Source organism: Sebastes fasciatus, chromosome 16 (genome assembly GCF_043250625.1).
Source record: "Sebastes fasciatus isolate fSebFas1 chromosome 16, fSebFas1.pri, whole genome shotgun sequence".
Classification (NCBI taxonomy): domain Eukaryota; kingdom Metazoa; phylum Chordata; class Actinopteri; order Perciformes; family Sebastidae; genus Sebastes; species Sebastes fasciatus.
Window position 1 is genome coordinate 4,096,220 of NC_133810.1, and position 25,661 is coordinate 4,121,880.

The 25,661-nt window shown below is 41.9% G+C and overlaps 1 protein-coding gene across 1 annotated transcript in view; it reads left to right on the forward strand.

The window, feature by feature from the left end:
- Nucleotides 1-13,251, forward strand: part of LOC141752999 (polypeptide N-acetylgalactosaminyltransferase 10-like) — a 64,930-nt gene extending 51,679 nt beyond the window's left edge. Inside the window, 8 exon segments of the mRNA XM_074611297.1 lie at nucleotides 986-1,103; nucleotides 6,432-6,539; nucleotides 8,666-8,887; nucleotides 11,410-11,526; nucleotides 11,787-11,936; nucleotides 12,202-12,439; nucleotides 12,562-12,701; nucleotides 12,820-13,251. Of these exon segments, the coding sequence (XP_074467398.1) occupies nucleotides 986-1,103; nucleotides 6,432-6,539; nucleotides 8,666-8,887; nucleotides 11,410-11,526; nucleotides 11,787-11,936; nucleotides 12,202-12,366 (880 nt within the window). The 3' untranslated portion in view covers nucleotides 12,367-12,439; nucleotides 12,562-12,701; nucleotides 12,820-13,251.
- Nucleotides 13,252-25,661: the final 12,410 nt, after the last annotated feature.

Below are 25,661 nucleotides of genomic sequence, written 5' to 3' on the forward strand. Positions count from 1 at the left end.
GCTGAGGTGATACATGCACATCGGATAAGAATATATTGAATATTGAAGATTGATTTTATAGTTGGAGTTGAGAGACGACGTGTACGACTGGATTGTTTCCCAAGTAGCAAGTTTACAAGCTAAAACTTTTCCTTAAAAGAGCTAAATCATTGTCAGATAATAGCCGGTGGATTCCAAGATTGCATTTCTACCTGCATTTACCTTCTTATATATCTCAACTTATAACCCAATACTCTGCACCAAGATTACTCAGATCTTCTGACTGATTGCTCTTAAATATCCAACGGTCCAGGCTCAAAACAAAGGGGGACCGCGCTTTTACCGTTTTAGCTCCGACGCAATGGAATTGCCTCCTCCTCCCCCCCGTCAGGTCAGCTGAGACTGTACCACACATACAACTTAAAAACCCACGTTTATAGGCTGGCGTGTTCATGATTTTGTTGCTTGCAAATCGTTTGGTTTTGGTTTTCTTTTAATTACATTTTGTCAATTTTAAATATCTGCTGTGCACTATTATTCAATTTTCATTATTAACTGTGAAGCACTTAGAAACTGCTGTTATGAAAAAAGTGCTCCACACATAAAGTTTATAATTTATTATTCAAGGATAAAGTTTAGAAAGTGACTAAGAAATCAATACGCTCCTGCTTGAGTCTCCGTCTATTTCTCTCTCTCGAGTAGTTCCCGCTGTAGACGTTTTGACATTTCAGCTGTTAGAAGTGATGATTTCTGATTGTCTCCTTGCTTTCTCTCTCTCCGTCTTTGTTCCTTTGACTCGGAAAAAAGTGATTTCAAGGACCTTGTTAGCTGTTGCAGTTGTTTGGGAGTAAATCTAACATGTATTTCGATGTTTTCTTTGGCAGGTGAGAAATGGAAAGCGATGCTGCCGTTGTGCATGCAAATGTAATTTAAAATTTTGGGTGCAGCTGTTGTACAAAATATACTGCAAGTAGTGAGTGTTTGTGTTGTATTCTGTGTCCCGCAGGTCACCAGTGATGGCAGGTGGACTGTTTTCTGTGGACAGGAAGTGGTTCTGGGAGCTGGGAGGATATGACACGGGTCTGGAGATCTGGGGAGGAGAACAGTATGAGATCTCATTCAAGGTACAAATGAACAAAGTGCAAATTTAATTTGCAGTTAAAGACAGTTTTCCTCATTTTGTGGATGGGATGGTCAAATAATTTCCTTGTACTGTATGGTTATACACCACTGGCTAACTGAATGCTCATTTATTGTACACATTTATTTATTTTGCAGATGATATTTCTCTATACATCTCTAACCAGCCATTCTGCCAACTTTTTTAGCCCTTTGTCATGGCAGCATTATAGTATAATATGTCCTCTTGGGAATCAATGTTGTCCCCAGGCAATGGCATCATCCTCTTTTCTTTTGGTTTCTGTCACATCTATAATGAAAGCTTTATGTCTCTGTTCACTCAGGACTTTATGTGTTTCAAAACCACAAGGACGCTGTCTTTGAGAGTCCTGCTCTATTTCTAATGTTCTCCTTCAAACTCATTAGATTTTCTTTGTCCACATGTTTCAACTAGCCCAGACAGCTTTGAAAACACAGACAATGGTTATTCACATTTAAGTCCAGGTTCAGTGTCAGGGCCGTTGACAGACGGATGGGTATAAATGGAAAACGGATGTTCACGGGACCATTCTTCTTTTCTCCTCACTTCTAATCCAGCAAAACATTCATATGAGTTATTATATTTTTATAGTCAGTTGTAACAATTGTTGGAGGATACTGACAAGCAAGGTTGTGGTGTCCTGGTGACAGAGGAGTGTCGGATCAGAAAATGTTCATTATGGGTTATTTTGGAAGGCACCAACATATTTGTATTCTTGTACTTTTAGCAATTGTTCCAATGCCAGTGGTGATTGTTGATGTTGTTGAAGAAAGGCTCAGTAACCTTGCACACTGGACATATGTTGTGTTCTCACAAACTCATTTCCAACACAGTTTCTTGGGGGTATAAAGCAAAATCTCTACACAGCCGCTATCTACCTATAGTGTTGTGGTGGATGAAATCTGAAATATAAATCAATTCTTAAACCTGAAGCACCTCAGGTTTGACCACTCTCAGTCCGCGGTTGAGTGTTTTTGAAACCCTGAGCAAAAGGTGAGGATTCTTACCTTTAAAGGTGAAACGATAGGCCTCAACTGACACCATCTGAGACCCCAGGGCTGAGCCTGATGTGAAAAGCTCTTAACACAGTTTTGAAGTTTTTCATTTTAAGTAATTACTGAGATAATATCCCTTACCAAGGTTATTATTTTGGCCAAGATTATCGTACTATTAAATTTAGCTATCAGCACATGCCTAGCTGTGCCTCTTAACCCCTACTTTATGCCCACAGATATTCAATTTGGTTTCCTTTTTATTAAGATCCCCATTAGCTGATACAGAGCAGACAGCCAATCTCCTGAGTAACAGGCTCTCATACTAATCCCTCCAACCAAACTGCTGCTCCCGCAGACATCCAGGCTCGGCTTGCATGGAACACAATCACTTCATTCGCTGGTACAGTTAATCTAAAGCTCCATCTCGGTCACACTGGTATGGGAAAATCAAGCATTTCCAGCTCACACAGTGAAATAATGTCGGCACATACAGGCACACAGGCGATATGACCTCACATGCCAAGGGAGAGGATAGTGCAAGGCATAAAAGTGACGGTGGATTTGTTATACCGCTCCGGCAGATTGGAGTTTAAGTTATGCAAACATTTGTCAGAGAGAGAGCTGCTCTGGAGGCAGAAATAATTAAACCTCCATGGATGGAGCCCAAAAAAAGGAAGTATTACGAGTAAAAGTTAGCTAACTGGCAAACAGTTGGCAGAGGAGAAACTTTTTTTCTAAAAGCATACATTAAAAAATAAATTGCATGATGTTAAATGTAGCATTCAGAATGTTGGATGGGTAATAGGCTACTTGCATAAACTTTCACATATTGGCCAGTGGTATGCTTGATAAGGTCATGTTGTTGCTACCATGATAATGCAACTGTCTTTCTGATGCTTGTTTCCATGACAACACCAGCAAACAGTCTATGTTGGCCAAACTTAATTTTTAATGGCATGTGGAATTTTTTTGCATCGTGCTTATTACCAGCTTTCTGTGTTGTCCTCTGGAGCAGGTGTCAAACCGAGCAAATACAAAAAATGAACTTCAAAACCATCTGTTGGTTCAAAAGCACGAGGTCAGTCCATTCAGATTGGTGTGGCAGCCAGTACTAACCTTGAAGCATTACATTTTATTCAGACTTTATTGCTGCCAGCCGTTGGACATTAGGACATTATTATTCATGTAGTGGAAGCAAACACATTACCAGAGCCACTGCAATACAGTATATACTGAACTTATGTTTTATTTATTCAAAGACACCAATAGGGATGACTCGAGTTTTAGTTGCACTTTTAGTCAACGCTGGATTTTGTCTTGCAGCGATATGTTTTATTCATGCAGTTGGAGTGAATTCTGTTGTTCTGTAGTTTCTCTCTATCGGCCGATCTGAGTCGGTTCGCTGGTGGTGAAGCTTCATCTGCAGCAGACCATGAGAGTCTTGGTTGTGCTGCAGTGACTATGATGTCAACACAGGGCAATGAGGACTTTTTTGGTTCTGGATGGTTTAATAGCTTAATGCTAGTTGTTAAATGATTCCCATGTGGTGAGTTGTTCTGTAACAACACAAACTCCATCTAAGTGAGAAAGTTTGAAATGTAAGGGAAATGAGCAATTTTCAGAAAAAGGTTGAATAAAAAGGCCACAACAGCCTAAGGCCCTGATCAGACAGCGTGTTTTGCAGGGTTTTTTTTATAAATTGTTGCTAGGCAACCACCAAATGTGTGCAATCATTAGCTTAACACAAACCATGAACTGTACGCTACCTAATAGTTAATAGTAGGGATGCATTACATACAGTACTTACATTTGGGTACTCGCCGATACCGGGTACCGATACGAGTACTTCTCTGTGCCAAAAGACCCTCGTTAACAGCCAGCTGGAGGGTGTGAGCGACACACGGCAGGCTGAGGAGTCTCATACGATTCGCATACGAGACGGTGCGCCGCGACCGGTTCTAGGTCGGCTTGGAAAGGCTCGGGGCGAAGGTGCTTCTGCAACCCACCCGACCCGTCTTGAAACACGGACCAAGGAGTCTAACGCACGCGCGAGTCAGAGGGTGCAAGCAAAACCCTGTAGCGCAATGAAAGGGAGGGCTGGCGCATGCCACCGGCCTGTCTCGCCCGCGCCGTCCGGGAGCTGGAGTGTGAGCGCGTGTGATAGGACCCGAAAGATGGTGACGAGAGGTTAACGTCACGCTGCCGTAAAGTGATATCGGTGCCGTTTTCATATAGCTCGGGGTAACCGGCAAGCGTCACTACAATGAGAAGAAACGCTAATGACATCGGGCACTTTTTCTGCTCTATGTTGAATTTTTTTCACCTCGAGGCGTTCAGGCCACTCCTGCAAAAACACATTGAGTGGAAAAGCGCACGGTGCCCAGCAATGCAAAAGCAGCACCGTCATTGAAAACAAATACAGAAAGCCGCCCCATGTCTGATCAGGGCCTAAAACAGCTAGAATCTGTAGTTTTTAGCTAAGGACTACATTTGTATTTGTCGGAAGAAAGGTTAGAAGGCCTAAACATTTGGGATCATCCTCTGGGGACCATGAATACTTATACAGCTGCATGTCCATATAGCATTTTTTTCTGGCAGAAAAGTGCTGAGTAGCCGCACAAAAAAGTTAAAGCTCTCTGAAAAAAGATGCTGGATGCAGCGCTTTTTCTCTATAGGCGGCCGCATGCAGCCGCATACACTCTCTTCTCATTGAGAACAATTGAAAAAAAGATGCTGGCGCTCAGAAAAAAAAAAAAAACACTCTATATGGACACTCAGCCTTCCCTAATCCCCTACATCCCCTGACATCAGGTCTCAATCAGCTCCCTCACTCGTTCCTTAACCTTGGCGACGTATTGGGCCTCATCCCAATTTAAATCCGTCTTCGGTATAGCTTTGTCCGACACAGTTCAGCAGCAGGTCATTTTCTTTTGCCTGGATGAGTCAAAGCCTTTGGGATGTGATCCGCCTCCATCTGAAACACATCGCCCAGCCATTGCAATCACCTCGCCGATGATGTTCTTGCTTTTGTTCCATAAGGTTACCGTCTTGTTAGGCCAGAAGATGACACATCTTCTCAGTCAACCATTGTGGAGTGCCGCAATCTTTTTCATATCATGTTTGGTCCGGACTTGATGTTGCTGTTATATAAATGAAAATTATTACTTAGACTTCCTTATTAGGCTCAGTGTAATGTATTTAAATGTATTGTACGTGTAGGAACACAGTGCCACTGCCTTTACATCCCCTTTAACTCTGTGTTCGTACGTGCCTACACCTTGAAATCATATGTAAAATATGCATATTTCATGTTCCATTACTCCAGCAGCTCCAGCCTGCCTCTTACCTTCAAATAGCATCTTATTTACATATTAAAGGACTTTACTCTGCAGAAACAATTTGCAAGCCCTACACCTATTTCTTCCCATACGTAGCTCGTTTGTTTCCATGTTTAAATCCAGCTTTTCATTTCCCTACTTTTCATTTTGCTATTGTCTTTAAAACAAAACCCTTTTTTTTCTCCCCCATCTCGCCTGCTGTCTCTAAGTCTTTTCTTTCATCGTCATCCTCTTCATTGCCTCGCTTTTCTTTCTCAAGGTTTATTTTCAACGTTGCAAGCCAAGAAAGAGAATCATCACTGTTGTCTTCATTATAGTTGGGAGGATTAAAATGAGCAGCCTCTGCTGGGTGTCTCGGTTGTGAGAGATAGACGAGGGAAAGGGAAAAGAAACATAAAATGACCGTAACGGAAGGTTTGTTTTTTACTTAAGACAATCAGGGTGCTTAAAACATCAAATCTCATTACATAATTTAAGTATTTCAAAGAGACAGCATGTCTGGTTTTCTTGAAAAGTGTTAGCCGTTTTTGCAGTTGCCATTGTTTCTCCAATATCAGCTTAAACACTCATAGTAAACTGCACCAATGATGAACCCAGTAGTCTTTCTCTAAACCCACCCAGCTGCTCAGGTGAAGTCAGGTCAACATCAAACCATAATTTGGTTTTGGTGTCTTCTTTTCTTCCTCCACTATCCTTCCATTTCATCTTTATTGCCTCCCCCTCCCAATTCACTCCTCTCTCCTCTTAGTCTCCCAGGATTTATAAGCCTGTTAGAACCACTGTACTTCATGCCTCTTTCTTCTCAGCCATCAGTCTCCTCCTCATCTCCTTGATCGTCTCCTCACTTCACCTCCCTTCTACCTTTTCCACAACTTTCTGCCTTTGAATTATTAAGACGGACAAAGCAGATCCGTCTGATGAAAGAGCTTCCTCTCTCTCCCTGTGTGTGTGTCTCTATAGGTGTGGATGTGTGGTGGTCGGATGGAGGACATCCCTTGCTCCAGGGTAGGACACATCTATAGGAAGTACGTCCCCTACAAGGTCCCTGGTGGGATCAGCTTGGCGAAGGTAATTCGTCACACTGTACTGTATGCCTCCACGGTTCATGACAGAATACAATGGAGCAGATCAGTCACAGATTCTCCGTGTACCATAGCAGTCTGACACAGGGGCTTAGTGTCAGCACAATGCTGTCACATCACCTCTGTTACATCTGAGTCACAACACAACAATGGATTACATTATATTGTAAGTAGGACTCATTGAAGCATACTGGATCTGTAAGGGCTGATCCATTCAGATCCTGTGTTTCACAATCATATGAGCTCAGGTAGGATAAACCACAGGGTACACCTGCTGTCCGACACTCCTTTGAGCTCCGCTGCAAAAGTGGAACCTACAGTATTTGCAATGCTTTTGTTTTAGCAACATTCTTGGTGCACCACATTGTAAAACTCCATTTGAACTGCAGTATATTGTTCATCATAGGATGAAGACAGAAAGCTCCTCTAGAGCCACAAAAGACATATAACAAGACGTACAACATTTACACCGGCTGAGTTTTTCTAACCCGGAGGACTGTTTCATTGTAATATTTCCATTCATCAGGTCTGAATGTTACAATACCAGTCAGGTATGCTGTTGCTTTTGAATGGCACAGACCGCAAAGCTCGTTCACAGTAACAATACAGTAGCTCACATGTTTATAATAGTCATATTTGCACCTATACTTATTTGTTCTTATGTCAAATTAGTAAGATTAAACAAACAAAGAATGAAGCAAAATCAGATTATGCTCTTGCAAAACATTTCATCAGCAAAACTGATTTTAACTTTGTTAGTATTCTGCGGTATTCACACGCAGAACTCTTCAGCATTTAAATTACAGTTTAATTTAGGTCACAAAAACAACATTTTTTGCTCTGTGCTGAAATATGGTTTGATGTGAAAGAAAATATATTCCAGCAAAGGAAATATTTAGTTATTGAAGTACAGAGATGTGGGAAAGTCATCATCTTCATGCAAAAACAACTTCAGTTTCCTTGTACTGCACTGAACAGTGAAACTGAACTACAATGACATGTAAGTGAATACATGAGCTAACAAGAAGGAATGAATGAACCTTTGTCTAATTAAGCTCAAGTACACAGACAATTAAACATACATAAACACATATGGAAACACATACTGTACACTTCATACACACACATCGCCCTAATGTGAGCTACAGTCTTTAAATGGTGCAGTATAACAAATGGCAGCGTTTTGCTTTGGTGTGTCCTCTACTAAGTACTCTCCTCTTTCTCCTCCGTGCACGAGAGCACTTTACAGTCGGCTCAGCATCTACTAACAAAAGACCACCAGACTAGAGGCAGTGTATCCGCTATCTACAACTTCTAGCCTTTACTGTGAAGAATGAGCTTAAGTTTCTTTGTTCCTTGAACGCTTCGAAGTACCTACACGGAATGAGAAATTGTCTAAAAGCGCTAAATCATCTGGGGTGTATAGCCTAACACCATTTATTATGTATGCCTCTGCCGCAGCCTGGAACTTGGCTCACTATGCAACGGAATAGAAAGGCGCTGGCCTTTTGTTTTTGACTTTTTATACTGAACCTCAGTGGAATGCTGATGGTCTTGGATCAGCCTGACCCTGCATACGAGGGAGACCATTTATACAAAGGTACGGAAAATGAACTCTGTCTTCCCTGCACAACATTGAAATTTCATCATCAGTTTCATCCCTCTTAAATTTTTATCATTCTTTAAATTTTGTCTTTTTCATTGAAATGCTACAGCACTGCAACTAAAACTGCATTCATGGTAACCAACCGGTAAAAGGTCAGCTTGAATTCAGTTGGCTCAAATGGATATTATTGAGAAAAGGTTGCAGCGAAGTAGCATAATGTTGCTGTTATGTTGGGTTATTCCAAAGCAGAGTCAGTAAATGGATGCCATTGTCGGTGCAGACTCCCTGAGACCAATCTGCAGTACCGACAGCAGACTATGTAAACATTTATGTTCACAAAACAGTCCAATGTGGTTCCTCAAGAGCATCGTCACTGCCAGGGATTTTGTGTTTGTTTGTGGGAGGCTCATAGACATTCTGGCACACTTGCCAGATGCCTGCTGAGAAAAGTAGGCTGTTTAGTGAATGAATCTCTCCTGCTGACTCTCTCCTTCATTTGATTCCAGAATCTAAAACGCGTGGCCGAGGTGTGGATGGACGAGTACGCCGAATACGTCTACCAGCGTCGGCCCGAGTACCGCCACCTGTCGGCGGGAGACATGACGGCCCAGAAGGAGCTGAGGAACCGCCTCAACTGCAAGAGCTTCAAGTGGTTCATGAGCGAGGTGGCCTGGGATCTGCCCAAACACTACCCGATGGTGGAGCCGCCTGCTGCTGCCTGGGGAGAAGTAAGGTTTAGTTTATGGAACCGCTTTGATGAACGATCCAAGATAGATGTTTCACAGATTGCATGGAGAAGAAAATGTACAGAGAAATACACACAGAAATAGTTATGTACATTTATTATACACACAACAACGATAAACCAACAGAGCACAAACTTTACCTTGATCTTTATTCTAATTATCTTATCTAAACTTACTGTTACATGTATCAATAATACAACGATGGAGAAGACCTACACATGTTGTACACTCATCAGTAAATCAAACTTTATTTACACTGCACATTTAATCGTTTCAGAGAACAGTGTACTATATAGGCTCTAATCTACACCTGATTGACCAACCTGGTATCACAGCAAAGCGTGTAATAGACCCGCCTGTCCACCAGAGGATAGCGTGTCTGAATGAAGGTGCAGTACCAGCAGAGGGCAACAGAACCACTTAGTTAGGTTTAGGAAAAAACATCATGGTTGGCTTTTAAATAAGTACGTAAACTAAGAAAAATACGTACGGAAACAATGTAACAAAACAACGGAAAACACATTACAAACATCACTAAAACACACGTCACTAACGACACAAACGTCACAAACGTAACTTACAAAACAAAACATCGGTCTCCAACACTGGTCTCCAGGTTGAAAGTCCTGTGTTTGTTGGACCTATCTACTTCCCCTTCCATAAGCAGTCTTTCTCACTTTTTTATTCTGCATCACTACCTCTGAATGTAGCATATTTACGCAGATGCATTTACATTACAGTCAGTACAGATAACACGGCGTAAAAAATGACACGCCAAAAGCAAGAACGGCGTTCTCATTGCACAATTTTGCCTTGCGCATTATCATGTCATTGATATGTATTTTCGTGCAACTGGGCTGGGCTGACAAGTGCATGGGAGAATTAAGTCATCTTATAACTAGAAAATTGCACTCAGTAGAGTGATACATGCATATTTTACGTCTTGCTTTCTATTTGGAAATCAAGAAAACACATGATTGTGTGCTAAGGCATTTATTCTGGCCTGGGTCGTAGTCTGATGTGGTACAGTACTGGGTTGGGGGGTGTTTTTACTCCATGTCTGTCTGTTCAGTTGGGTTGTGATCCAGGGCCAGAGTCTTGCGTACCAGCCCTAATTGTTGATTTGTGGCACCTGCCTTGAATACCCGAGTTTAAAAGCCCCTCCTCCACCCAGCAGCACTCTATCAGCCACACTCCCAACCAGCTGGCTCTGCAGGAACAGAGGTTCCCCTCACCACTTTGTTTGCTCATTGATTTCTTTTGTTTACTTATTCAAATTCAAAGTTTAGTTTAGTCATCTCTGTTTTTTTTCCCTTTATGTTGCTTCCTTGAGTCAGGGTCATGACACATACACACACACACACACACATGCAATTGTCTTACATAGGTATGCAAATCAAGAGAGGATCAATTTGTAATGTGTAGCGGAGTCCAAACTGAAGCAGCTGTTGATCACTTGCGGCTCCTACCGGCCGGTTAAGAGTAGTGAGGATTCAGCAGTCAGCGGTCAATAAAATATCTTTTCAAAAAGTGTGAATCACTGCAAACACGAGAGGTCCTCGAGCATACAGTCATCAATGAGCACAACAAATAGAAGGCTGATTGGTCCGGCAGTATGCAAAATCAGCCGTGGACAGACAGACAGACACAGTGATGCATGCACACACACACACAACCAAATATATAATCTCCTGGTGGAGATAATAATAAGGCAATGAATCCCCCCCCCCACTGTCAGCACTAACACGGTTATTTAAAGTTTGTTCGTGACTGATGAGAGTCCTCTACCTTCTTACTATTTCAGAAATAAAAAAGAAAATCTGCAGAGACAAAAGTAAGAGGAATAACAATATCAAAGGAAGGAGGAAATGAGAATAAACTGCTCCTTCGCTAAAAGCAAAGTTAAAACACTGTTTTTATCCTTTGTTTGAAAATGTCAGCGGTTTCTACCTCCCCCTTAAATTATCTGGAAAACTTTGTTAATGCCTTGAGGCTGCTTCCCCAACTCTGGGTCTCCGAACAACCAAACACTTTGAAATTAGTGCATTCACCATGACCGCACTTTGCCAGCTTATCTTTAATATATTCAGAATCAAGTCACGGAAGAACAATATTTACAAATCTTTGAACTACTTCCTGCACAAATACTGCAAAGTGTGCTGGAGACAGGTAAGAGAGGATATATACTGAAATAGGATTATTTTATGCAGATCCAAAGTCAAATGTCATTTTATAGGTTGTAAAGTGACAAGAAACGTGTAATGAAATACAGTGAGAAATGTTCCCCCAGCAGGGCCACAACACACATGATCTGCAATAAATCAACGTCTAAGGTTTTAAATTAAAATCACAGGGGCCCATGAAGGCCTTAATCCAGCCATGACTATGCTGGATTAAAAATAATATCTGATAAATCCTGTGCTGTGGCTGTCCATAACTAAAGAGCAAGCTGTCCCTGTTTCTGTAACTCCATGTCTCTGTGTTTTTGTGTGTGTGTTTTGTAGATAAGGAACGTGGGCAGCGGGATGTGCATGGAGATCAAACACTTTGTGTCAGGGAGCCCCATCCGCCTGGAGAACTGTGTGAAGGGGCGGGGCGAGATCGCCTGGAGCCATGGACAGGTGAGGCTCATTCATTACACTTTCTCCAGTAAAATGTCTCAGAAGTCTCCTGACCTGGGAGGTTTTCATCCAACAGTCCCACAAGTTTTATTCAGAGGGCTTTACAACCTGTACAACATATGACACACTATCTTCATGCTCCAGGAGAACTCCACAAACAAGCACCGTAAAAGGGAAACCCAGTGATAGAAACCTCAGGAAGAGCAACAGAGGAGGGAAACAGTGTGCTGTTAGTTACAGTTGAGATGTGTTCCCTGCAGGTGTTAACATTTGGTTGGAGGGAGGATATCCGGGTGGGCGACCCCATACACACTAGGAAGGTCTGCTTCGACGCCGTCTCCCACAGCAGCCCCGTCACCCTGTACGACTGTCACGGCATGAAGGGCAACCAGCTGTGGCGCTACAGAGAGGTACGGCAGCGGGGGGGAGAGGAGACTGAGAGTTTATTACCTCTAGAAAATGCTGGCATTTACAGCATGCATCCTGTTCTTTAGCCTTCCAACTGTCCTGTTGTTCACAACAGTCCGTTTTAGAAATAAGTGTGGGATGAGTGGTATAATGGTTTAACATAACAAATAGAGTATTTATTTGCGAGAATGTAATGCAAAGTATGTGATTTAATATTTCACAAAAATGCCCAGAAATAAATACCAGTTGTCTTTCTCTTTCCTCCAGGATAAGAGTCTGTATCACCCCGTCAGTAACAGCTGCATCGACAGCAGCCCGAGCGAGCGGCGGGTCTTCATGAACACGTGCGACCCCTCCTCTCTTAGCCAGCAGTGGCTGTTTGAGAGAACCAACGCCACCGTGCTGGAGCACTTCAACCGGGGCGCCAACTGAGGCCACTGGACGGTGAGATGAGGCGTCTTCCACAGAAAAAAAAGACCATGAAACAATGATCAGCTTTGATCAGGTGAATAATACATTTGAACAAAATTACGCTTTCATTCAAGTCAACTTTTTGTGGGATTTGTTGACAATAAGAAAAACAGACTGGCTGCCTGTTAATCTGACCTCTGTTTCACTCTTCTCCAGATAAGAATGGAAGCTACAATGAATAACGTGCTGCTCCAGAAACTTCCTCCGTGGTACAGCAGTGATCCAGTGCGCTGGTCGGACCACACAACAACACCCAGAATACAATCATGCAGCGTGAGCTTGTGATGAGGAAGAAGGTAAAAGAAACACGCTTGCTTGAGCACCACTGACACGAACAGTCAGTCATTCTACTGTCAATGAAGATCACATTACTGATACTGATAAACAAAATGATTGTCTTCTGTCCTTCCCCAGGGTAGGAGAACCACGGTCCTGTGGAGAAAACACAGAGCTCAAGTTTGGACCTCAAGAATCTCCAAGAGTCAAAAACCACAAACTCTGCTGGATTTAATGGATTGTCTCGTCTTTTGCCTCTTTTCGCCTCGTCTTTTTCAATTGTTGCCTTAACAATTCCGACCATGGGAAATACCTGCTCCCTTTGTGTCCATCCAAGGAACCAAATCAAGCATATGAGGACATATGCGGGACTTTTGCAAGCCAAAAACTCGATGGAAACTGGAATTGCCAAACATCTTTGGAACAATTATCGCTGCACAGTGTGCAGATGAATTGCAAGACTATGTCTTTTATAGAAGGAACACAATCGTGTACGGACTCATCTTTAAAGTGCAATTGTTTTTTCTACTGAGCAATAAAGCAACAAAATTACACAGGTTATGTCCATTTCTATCACAAGATGATTTTTGTTTTGTTAAATGCTTATAATATTTTGTGCTGTCTGACAATTTAATGCTCACACACATTCATGAATCAGATTCCTTAAAGGACTGAGGGAATTATACAGAACACACTGTATAATGAATACAGAGAATGTGTCGTCTGCCGGGATACTATCAAGTGAAAACTGAACAGCTGTTCATGTCTGTCTATTAACAAACTAAAACGTTGCTCCAGAGTGAAATACCTCAACAACTATTTCAGCTCATTGTTTAACTGTTCGGCCAACTACTTTTGGTTCATTCTCCCTGCTCTGATGGTGTTTTTGGCTTTGGCAGACTTTCGCTGTTTTCACCGAAAAAAATAATGTTCATATAGAATGTCAATAGAATAAGCGATTCAAACAAAATGGTACGACACTCTTTGAGCTCATGAGCCAGTGAGCTTCCCTCCAAAGTAAAGTATTCACCTCCTTCCAGTTGTTTGATGTTCTCCCAGCACACCAAATATCCTCTTCTGCTCAAATAAGAACATTTACTTGTTGATCACATGACAAAGTTGGGTAACTGAGTAAAACAACTTTTAGGTCTAGAGTCATAGTTGCTTAAAGGGACTCTATGTAAGAATCAGAAATGTCTTGTTAACAGCGACACCTGTGGCCGTTAAGTCAACGAAAGTCAGCGTCCTGTTGCTCGCGCTTGTGCTCGCTCTACATAGACATGAAGGAGCATCACTCAAAACAGTGAGGAGACACACGTCAGCTAAAAGCACAATATCACTCTATATTTCAGCTGCTTGGCAGTAATGTTAGCTGACCAGACCAAGGTCTCTCCATGAATCAGTGCTGATCCTAGTGTAGGCTTTTCCCGCCTCAGCCTCCCGATCGTGGTCGGAGGGAACAGGGGAGACGCCGGAGTTTTGGTGGGAGACGATAACGTTTCTCTCTGCGGAGCCCCGTCACTTCACAAGACACGGGAAACCTCTGTTGGTCTGGAGGAGCTGCAGCAGTTATTTCTGCACAAACGTCCACTGTACATTCACTAGATATTCTCAGAGCTAAACTAACTCTTCTGCAGTGTGGAGTGTGAGCGCATGCATGTGAGGTGGAGCGAAAGAGCGAGTGAGAACGAGCACGGTGTGTGAGTGAAGGCAGACAGAGGAGCAGAGTACAGCAGAGACTCCGGTCCTGGAGACCAAAGCTGTTTTGCAAGACGGGCTTCACTAGATACAACCAAGAGGTTTTGGTGCTTCCGTGTAGTTTGTGTTGGAGTCAGCGTAGCCACACGAGAGCGCGCATTGGGACACCGACCCGCAATGATTTATACGTGTAAGAAGTTACAAACAGTCCCTTTAAAAAAATGAAAACAAACTTGGAACTTCTAGTTTAAATCGGGTCATCGGAGCTGAAAATAAATGTCGTCCACAGCGAATACATTTACATGATAATGAAACAATGATTGCTAATATTGTCTTCGTTATCGTATAATCGCTTGTGTGCCTGCACTCCAGCGATGTGTGTTTGACCACTCAGGTCCTTGACTCAGCACCTGTATATGAGCAAAGACTTATTGGAAATCTGATAAAAAAACGAGGTCACACAAACTCATCATCTCTGCTCAGTCTGGGGAGGAAACCTGCACAGCAAGCTAACGTTCCCCTATAGAGGACAGCAGCTGCAGAGGCCCAAAGATCATTTTGCCACTTTCACTTTTTTTTTATTAACAGAGTGAGTCATCAACCTGAGCGGCGATTCCAACACCGCGAGTCTGAGGGTCTTATATTGGCTGTCTGATGCCACCAAGGTCAAACAAAGAAAACAATGGAAGCCAATGCATAACCATGGTTGCTCTCTAATGACCAGATTTTCCATATTGGTCCTCTGACGGTCAGAACAAAAGTTCCTTTCTTGGACATAATGCTGTTTTTGGAGCCGTTCATTGCAGATAAGCCATCTACAGGAAACCTCTAGCCCTACAAGTGTTACTGCTCCTTTAATCTGTCTGGCCTGGAATTTAATCCCATAAGAGCCTCCTCCGCGTTCGATGTCTGCAGCTCTAAAAGTAAAAGAAATATCCAAGATTGAGTTGACTTCTCACTTCTTAGATAAACATTTTCCCACACAATTAATCCAAGCTTAAAGAACCGATGGTAGACGCGCTCATTGGTCGTGCTGCTCTCCAGTGAAGTTTGAAGCGACAGGCTGGCACACATTTTCATCAAATAGAATATCTCCATTCACTTTCTGCTCGTCACTGTGAGGGCTGTTTGAAAAAGACGTGTGATGGAAACTTTGCCATCTCAAGCTCTGAACAAACGCAGAGACGATCAGAAGTGAATGGCGGGTAATCTTCGCAATTACCGACTCCAGAGCTGCGTGTGTAATGCACTGCGTCGAGTCAATTTTACAAAGGGGGGAGAGACCCACTGTCACTAAAAATTCCATTTCTAACACATCCAGCTCCGCATGCTCCTCCATCACATCATGACCCTGCACCCACTCCTTTTGATGATGTGCAATATGAACATCAGACGGCATGAAATGGAAAGATAGATGCGAGCCGGAGACAAAAGCTGAAACCAAAAAAGAGGTAATTAAATCCTGCCCTGACTGAAAAATAAAATGATCTTTAGTGTCAACTTGTATCTTTCATATCTGGCAAGTATATTTGCAGAAATAGGTCAGCAACTGTATCAGCATGTGTGTTAACCAGGCTAATAGTAGCATTAGAAGCATGTAGGAGATAAGACTGAAAGAGTCCTCAAATGAAATATGACATGACTACTAGTGAAAGTGCAGTTTGTCTCTGGGGAGACGCTTACTGCTAGTCTGACTAATAACCAAGTGCTCTCCCTGGCTTCTGATTGGCTCGGTCCAGAGAACCAGGAGAGGTGTGACAGGCCTGCTCTGCTCATGACCCATCAGCTGAATAATTACAGCTAACCTCCTTCTCCACAGGGCTTCGCTGCTATAAACGGCCCCGCTGTCACACACTAATGGAAAATCACGGCCGTGGCAGCGTCGCGGCGGCAGGCTCGAGTCACCGGGGACCTGGGTGGACGTATTCGGGTCAAATCCTTTATCACGCCGGCCTCGCTGTTTAAAAACGGCAGATTGGAGCTGTTCTTCAAGGATGTTTTCGAGACTTGTTTGTGCATATCCCAGTCTGGACTGTTTTACTGTCTACATTGACAAATAACTACAATGCACATTTTTTTTTCATGAAACAGGTGACACTGACAGCCAGACAACAGCGTAAGACAAGGCACAACAAAGCCTCATATTCTAGCTGTTCCCTCATCTAATGTAGAAGCATGGACACGTCTTGCATCTTTGCTTGCAGAAAGAGCTGCCAAAGGGACATTCACTGGAGAAAAAGCCTGATCTCACTCCCAGGGGCGTCAAACACCGATGCTACGGCAGTGACCATCAGCGTACAAGGCACCCTTCAGCGTCTGTATGAGACTCACCAGGCTTTCAACTAACTCCAATAGAAACCCATCCACGTCATTGTTAGACGCTCAGCAACGGAGTTAGTATTAAGAGCGAGAAGTCCCCTAAGGGCAGGTGGGAGGGGTTGGTCCAACAAACACAGGACTTTTACTCAGGGGACCGGGGTTCGTGACCTGTGTGAAACCAGAAGTCAAAATTGAGTTATTTGTCATGTAAGTAACCCCATTTCTGGAGTTATTTTAAGCCAAACCACGATATTTTCCTAAACCTAACTAAGCCGTTTTCTTATACATACATTCCAGAGTCACATGACATTTGAGCTGTAGCTTAAGCCACATTACACGCGTACTTATCGAAAGCCAAACCATGATGTTTTTATCCCTAACCAAGTAGTTTTGTTGCCTAAACCTAACCGCCGTCATTCCACAACGTTAACTAAGTGTCACAACATTAACCACGCACAAACGTTCTGCATCAAGATACTACGCAAAAAGGCTGTCCAAGCAGCAAAGTATGACGAGAAGGGATGAGATCACGTTGGCTAATTAGCAGATCAGCTAGCATTTTTAAAATTGTATCTGCAGATGTGATATTTGTTGCTTTATACCACTGCTAAGAAAACACTTAACCATCGTAATTTATTTGCATTGCGTCTCTGTGCCCCTGCCGGCTAAGCTATCAAACACAGACACCAGTCCGCCCACTCACAGACTTAAAGGCTAAATGAGTGATATTTGCAGTGCACTCCAGCATTATCTATAATTTGTTTCTCTAAATGCTTTGTGACAGTACTTGTACCTGGATATTGAAGGTCTTTGCTCTGGGTAAACAACTCTTGCAGGAGTAAATTATGTTGCCAAAGTTCCAACTAAGGTGACCTGACACAATTGAGTTGTCATGAAGCTCTGCTGCTTTAACAGTTGGAGCATGTTTGCAAGCTATACAACAGGTGGATAGCTAAACACATATCATTGGTAGCCAATACTTAGAAAGAAGAAATAGTCCATCCTGTCCTCTTAAAGCATGATATTGTCAAAATTGTACTCCAAATTTGAAGTGTTGACTTCCTGACCTTCAACATAACAGCACGCCCCTCACTCTGCATATTTCTATCATCATCCTTCTGCCTGTGAAGCGAATACATTTTTCCACTCGGCAGTCTGTGTGAGGCTCAGTGACTTAGTTAAATACCTGTTGTTATATTTACATAAACCCATTCAGCCCGGGTGAGTAAATCACACACTGAAGCTGCAGAATAACAACCAGCGTTTTTGACAGCGACGAGCAGAAACCGCAGCTCATTGTACGGCAGTCAGTCGCTTGCTGTTGTTGGCGACGCACACATGCTGCTGTCACCTCCGTCTTTTGAGCAGATTTATACGGCACGCTATATATTCTGTTCAGGTTGCCTCCACCAGGCACACGTCCAAAAGCAGCTCTCGTACAGGAGCCAAACTGCTCTTCAGCGGAGGGAAAGCCATAAAGAATCAGTTTTGCCAGTTTAGAGTTTACATTACATAACAAGGTCCTTACTGGTCTTTTTGTTTTTCTCAGTCCACTTACTACAAATCAACAATTTACTGTTGTAATTTAGTTTTTTAGTTTTTTTCCACACTCTACGCTGCAGCCAGTCTTTTCTATTTATTTTAATACATTGTGAAAATCAACTCACACAGAAACATGCTTGAGTTTAGTACTCCATCACAGTGAACAACAGCAATAACCAGGACTCGGAGCCCAGAAGCACATTGTTTAGAGAGATCACGTAAGTCACTTATTTGTCAGACAGGCTTTCAGACTGTCCTCACTAGTTCTGCTAAATCTGAAAAACACAGTTCATGTGTGGAAATAAACTGCATCCATACTTCTGTTTCCATGACGTTTTGTAAAGTTGTTCTCATGTATTTTTTGGTTTCTTTGTTGCTGTTGTCAGACAGCTGAACAAGCATAAATCAGTGGTTTTGCTGCATAAAAAAACACAGAGGCTAGTACGACTAAGTGAGCAGCAGTCGCCATGACAATGTCCTCTTATATTTTTTATCAAAATGACGGTATAATTTCATGCTGATGCAAAGTGCAGATTGATTTGCGCTGCAGAACCACGTAATTTTGACAAAAATAAAAGCTGACACGATGTCACCTGTGATGGATTACCCATCTCAAGCAAGTTTGAAGTCTCTGCAAGTAGATTTTCTTAGTGTGCAGAAATTAACATAAACATCACAGACTGCACAGAGGAAAGGAAAAACATGTTAAAAAATATAAAGCAACTATGCTTTAGATGGTCAGCATTGATGAAAGTAGTTCATGATTTGAAGTAAATGCAGCAAAACATGCAGCAACACTGGCAAGATCCCTCAAATGTTCTTAAGTCCAACCAACAGTTATTCAAGTGACAATTTTATCATTTGGCAACCAACCACCGCCAAAGCTTGCGTTTGTATGTGGGTGGAACTGTGAAGCACACCTTATACAAAAAAGAGAAACATGTATTGACATGCATAGTCCCAAGGGGATAATTAAGAATTTTAGTAAACTCCTCATCTTCCTTCTAGTGCCACTATCAACTCAAAATGTGTTTTTTACCAAAACTTTGGCCAAGGAAAAACTCTCTAGAATACTGACCATAAAACAAAATCTAATGGGCGTTCTGGTGACGTCTAATCTTCCATTTTTTCGCCACAGTCAAACCAAAGATTCCCCTTGACCAACACTTTGGTTTATAGAATCTTGAAATGACCAGATTTCCATACAATTTGCTGTGAAGTTCATGGACATCAGAGGAATAATACAAATATACTTTACCTTTCTGGTAGTATGCAAGTAGGAAAACATAAAAACAAAAAACAACTAAGACATTTGAAAATGTAATGGGATCAGCAGCATGAAATTTAAGAAGCATATTCATGATCCACAGAGGATGAACCCCTTACATATTCAGCCCTGCAGGATCTTACCTCCAGCACCCTATATGTGCTGCTCTGCACACATGTTTATCCTAATCAAATACGTAGTTTGTCATGATCTTTACTGAGCAAATTCACACTACCCAGAGGATGAACCCTCTAGATTTTAATGTCCAAATACCCTTTGCTGAAGCACCATCATCTGGACATACATTTCAGGTTTAGCCCAACCACTGGTAAGGCTCTTAGAATAGCAAAATTATCAGTATGTTTGTCTTTCTAACCAATACGTACATATTGCTGTGGTTTTAGACTTTTAGTCTTGTTTCGCTATAAACACTAGTATTTTTAGGTAAGTATTATTTCTTTGAATATGATGCAGGAGATATTAAACTCTTTAAAAGGATAAGTCATATAACACGAGTGGGAGATTGAGACTCTTACTTTTGGGGGCTCTAAATCCTCTAAGCACATTGTGGAATGACATCTGCAAAATCAAGACAATCCGCAGAAAAGAAAGCAGCACCATTCTTCACCTAAGTGATAGATTTGTATAAGGGAGGGTGGAGCTGAGATCGATGTGAAGCCTGGGTTTTCTAAGATCACACAGAAGTGCTCACTTGAAAGCCTGAAAGCTGAAGAGGAAACTTTTCTTTCTGCACCCCCGAGATGGCCTATCATTTTAATTCCATTTCATCTGGTTTCAAATCGCATCTCACGGCATGCGGTGTCCTCAATCCTAAATTTGAAGCATTTATTTCAATGCTCGAGGGTTTTGTTCTGATAGGGTGATGACAACTAAAGAAAAATCTGCCCTCTCCCCTCGCTATATATCACCGCTCTGTGAAGTTCACTGCACTGCAGGAGCTATTTGTGTGATCAAGTGGTGTAATTTAATCTCCACGTACCCATTTACACTCAGACCCTGCATTGTCTACTTCACTTGGTAGTTTTTTACATTTCCCAGAGTGCCTTTCAACAGTCCCGTTAAAATTGGCATGATAATACTTTCAGCAACACACATAGCAGGAACCTTACACTTCCTCTCATTTTGAAATATTTCTTGAGGTTATTAATGTATTTCATTGATCTCCTGAATCAACTGCATCATTACATATTCATGTCTTGCAAATCCAGCCGGTTCTTATTCCCAGGGCGTTAAATACCGAGGCTTTGTCACGGCTGTCAGGGTCCGGTACTGCCGCACCTGACACCCTTAAGCGCTGGTATTGCACCGCAACCCATCTGCAGCAACAGTAAACACTTCAATAAAGTGTGGTCACGTAGTTTTTAAGAGCAAAGACACACACCTGGCGGGCAGAAGGGGTGGTGGGTGGGTCCAACAAACCAACCCGGTCTCACGGGAAAGCGTATAAATATCTAAGCCGCTTTTCGCGTGTCATTTGTACACCACTCAAACGTCCGCAGTTGCATTTATGAGAACATGTTGATAACCAAGGAAACCCCAAGCTGATTCTGATCAATGCACATGCTAGGGTTAGGGTTAGGGTTAGTTGTTTTTTTTCTAAAACTACAGTCAACCTTAAACTCCTCTCTGCCCTTCTGCAAACACTGATTCTCATGCTTGGTGTTTATCCCCCCACAATGGAATCAATCACAGGTAGGAAAACAGAAAAGACAGAAAAGAACATCACAGACGATCTATAATGAATGGATCAGAGAAATCCCTTACAGACCACACGACAGAAAAAAGCATATTGTCTGGGTACACGATGAATGAGTTTTGCTGAAGAAAGACAATTGCTAAATAAATGAAAGTAAATTAAATTGGAACATTAGACAGGACACTGGAAGCTAAATGTCGAGGCAATCAGAGCAATCTGAAAAGGAGGTGGAAACAACGCTAAATACTAAAGCCCAACTACATATGGCAACGTTCAATACACCCAAGGCTACAAACAAATGTGTTGAGCATAACAAACAGAAGAAAATTAAGATATTGTTATTTTATAGAGCCACACCAAATGTGAAAATCAAATGGGTTTATTTAGGAACATTCATTTGCTGAGTAAATTTAATTGCAAATCTTCTCATTAGTGTCGAATAGCCCACATCTTAATCAAATAAAAGGCAGTGGCAAACAAAAGTTTAAAGCTTTCATTGCTTTTTAAACCAACAGTAGGAAACCAGTGATCACATATCTGAGGATGACAATGAGTGTAACAAGATAGGAAGGTTTGCTGCATTGTCTGGAAAGCGTGAATATAGTCTGTGAATTCCTTGCAGCACTTTCCATTCGATTTTTATGATTATTTTGTACAGTGGGTGAAAGGTCAAATAAATTAACATTATTCCGCTGATGGCCTGAATATTAAATAGAAAACTCTACGGAAACCTGGCCATTGCTTTTCTAGTAACCTCTGCATGGAGCATGGTTTGGTTTTAAAGGGAAATTTTGCACTAGATGAAAGGTCAAGGGTTCGCCAAAATCATTCAGATTCATCTTCTGGGGAACTAAAATGTCCAAAGCAGATTTCATGGCAATTTGTGAATTGGAGGTGATTGGACGATAGCTTGAGATACAAAACTGGTTTCATTATGCCGACACTTACCTGAATCCGTATCACCAGATAAACTAACTGTGCAGAGTGGATGGTAGATATTCTATATGAATACTAGTTACTGCTGAGAAAGTAGGACTGGGAGAAGAAACAATCACAACCCTGACATTTTGAAATGGGTTTTGGCAAGGATGAAGTGACCGTTTCATCTGCCATAACAGCTTTGTTAAATTGTTTTCTCCTTAAATTAAACACAGCTGCAGGAAGAAACAAAATAAACACATTTACTACTTGGTTTATTCAGAAACCATTCACACTAGGCCGCTGAGCAGAGAGGTTTTCAGAGAACTCATCCTCTGGGCTCTTATCCAAGGGAAATCTCCACAAGGGAGAACCAGTGTCTGTGAACTAAAGCTTCCCTCAGACACACAGCCTTCACCCTGAGCGCCTCACCTGCATGTGTCTCACAAAGACAAAGTAACATTAGTATATTAGTAGTAGTATAAAGCCTTGCATGGAATGAAGACTTACATTTGTATCCTTTTTTTCCAAACCATCCAGTGCTAAATTGCTGCTCTTGTGAACACTGGGCAAATTACTCTAAATCCTTGAACTGGGGTTGTGATAAAATAAGACATGTTTTATTTTCATACAATTCCATCAGTCCTTAATGGACGCAATTTAAATGGAGCCCATTTAAAGGCTCCATCTACAGTAAATTGACGTGTGAAGCGTTGATGTTAAATGCATAAATGATTCTATAACTAACAATATTTTTAGTGTTGCACTCATGCTTGATGTGATCTTGGACAACTGAGGAATTCCTTGCTCCGTCTGCCATTGGAGTTGAGGTTGTTGTTGAATTGTCAAGCCCATGTAAAGGCCGAATAGCTTCAGAAACCCACCTCCATATACACCTTTCAGACCGCAGATTTGGGGGCACTGTGTCCAACCTGTAATTTTCCAAAACGGAAAATCTCACATTCCCACCCACTTAAAGGTCCCATATTATGCTAATTTTCAGGTTCATACTTGTATTTTGTGTTTCTACTAGAACATGTTTACATGCTGAAATGTTCAAAAAACACTTTATTTTCCTCGTACTGTCTGTCTGAATATACCTGTATTTACCCTCTGTCTGAAACGCTCTGTTTTAGTGCATTTCAACGGAATTGCAACGGAATTCCAACGGAACTGCGTTGCTAGGCAACAGTTTGGGTCCATGTTTACTTCCTGTCAGCTGATGTTATTCACATACACTGCAACAGGAAATAAACTGGGACACATTTAGAATGTTTAAGTTTAAAACCGCGTAATGGTCTAAATATTGTATATTAGTGACATCATAAATGGACAAAAATCCTAACGGCTTGTTTTAAAGGCACAATTTCTGAATACGGGCTGTTTGTATTTCTCCGTATATTGAGAGTTTTGATAGTTTAACAGTATTTATATAGCACTTAAACCTGCTTTATAATGTAAAAAACATGACAATCTCACTTTTTACAATATGGGACCTTTAAGCTTTTCACCCCGCCTTCAAATAAGGCCTTTTGGAACAGGTGTACCGACATGTTCAGACAACACGTCGTACAGACTTTTCTCGCGTAACCCGGCCCTTTGCATACAACTCCTTACTTAGACAGATAGCAAACACAACGCAACTCAATGCAAAACTAAAACTAAAACTATGAGTCAAAAGAGGCTAAAAAAAGCTGTGTAATCTGGCAGAAGTGGGTGATAATTATCTCTATGATTTCAGCTCTTTGAGCTTTTCATATTACAGATTCATTTGATTCAACATCAATATTAAAAATGTTGATACTTGCAAGTTAAAGTTTCCCAAACTGAGCCGGATTCTTTTACCATCATCAATGCATGTGCAGCCCCCGTTGGAAGTGTTGGCTGTGTGTTCATCTGCAGACTTTATATTGTAAACATGACCTACTTAGTTCAGTTTCATCCAGCACATAAAATTCATTAATCCTTCATGGAGCAATTTCCATAGCAGACATTAAATCAAATACTGAAACGCACTGACACACACACACACACACACACACACACACACACACACACACACACACACACACACACACACACACACACACACACGCACACACACACTGAGAGCAACCTTCAGAAACTTGCTCCATGTTCGGCAGCATGAATCTGTCACATAAAGAAGCGTGAAGAGTGAAGAGCCTCTCTAATGTGCCCGCCTCGCCTCCATTCAGTGTCCCAAAAACCCCTCCGACTTGTCAGAGTAATTTTCTTCACTTGAAATTAGCTGCTTCTAATAAAATTTTAATTCAGTTATTACAAGCACAGTGACGCCTCAAGTGCTGCCCCTAAGCCCTGTCTGGCTTATGGAAATGTATCCGCCAGATGCACTTAAGCCTTAATGCAAATGGATTTTAATTTGGTGGAAATTGGTTCTGTTCATTAACGCGACATTAGCCGAGCTGGGAATGGAATCTTACCACTCGTCCCCACGCGTCGACATCGGTTCAGTTTGGCTGAAGGAGTGTTCTGAAGGACGACGAGGTCACACGACAATACTCACGGGGGTCCTATGAAGTCAATAACTACGTTTGCTCCAAATGACTTTCTGCAAAAACTTCTGTTCCAGCTGCTCCGGTAATGGCCTGAAAGCTATTTCAGGAAGGGGAGAAAACTGTGACTGATGAAAGTTAAATTTCCCCGGAGAAACCACGACAACACATGAACTTGTGTCAGGATGCATCTAATGCACTGTAGTAGACAAAACAGTGCATTTTGGAGTGTTTGTCGATCCTGAAAAATAGAAAAATAGACGCCAAATAGGTGCAAGTAGATGTATCTGATGACGGCCTGACAGCTTTTATTAAATCTGTCACATCCAGGCTTTTCTCTCCATCAACTGTTAAGTGCTTACAAATATACAAACAGCTCACAGCACAAGCTGTCTTCTGTTTTTTACACTCTGAAATATTAAATATTAGCACTAGTCCTCCTGAATTTAAGATGGATTCTCACATCAGTGTTGCTTTTCCAAAAGCTGTCAGCAGGAAGGGGACTCTGTGAACGGATCATTACTGGAACCGGATTCAGTCGATGTGTGTGTGTCCTGTTCAAGTGTACTTGAGCACTAACCTCATCTCTGCGCCGGTGTTTGTCACACATCTTAGAACTAGAAATCCTCGGAATGTGAGTTATGTCAAAGCACTTAACATATTTTGATCTCAAGAGTGTTATTCATGAAGTGTCCTACCTGCTCTGTCAGTGAGAAGATGTGCTCTTTACAAAAAAAAAAATGAAATGGTGTTCGATGAAATTCAGTCATAAAACAAAATGAATGTCTAACAGCGTTTTTGAGCGTAGCTGAGTCATCCATTTACAGTCAAAACGCCGAGCTCAGTAACTGGAGACGACATTTTGTCACTGTCCAGTTCCACTCACGTCTTTAAAGGGACTGTTTGTAACTTCTTACACGTATAAATCATTGTGGGTCGGTGTCCCATGCGTGCTCGCGTGTGGCTACGCTGTTCAGACTCAGAC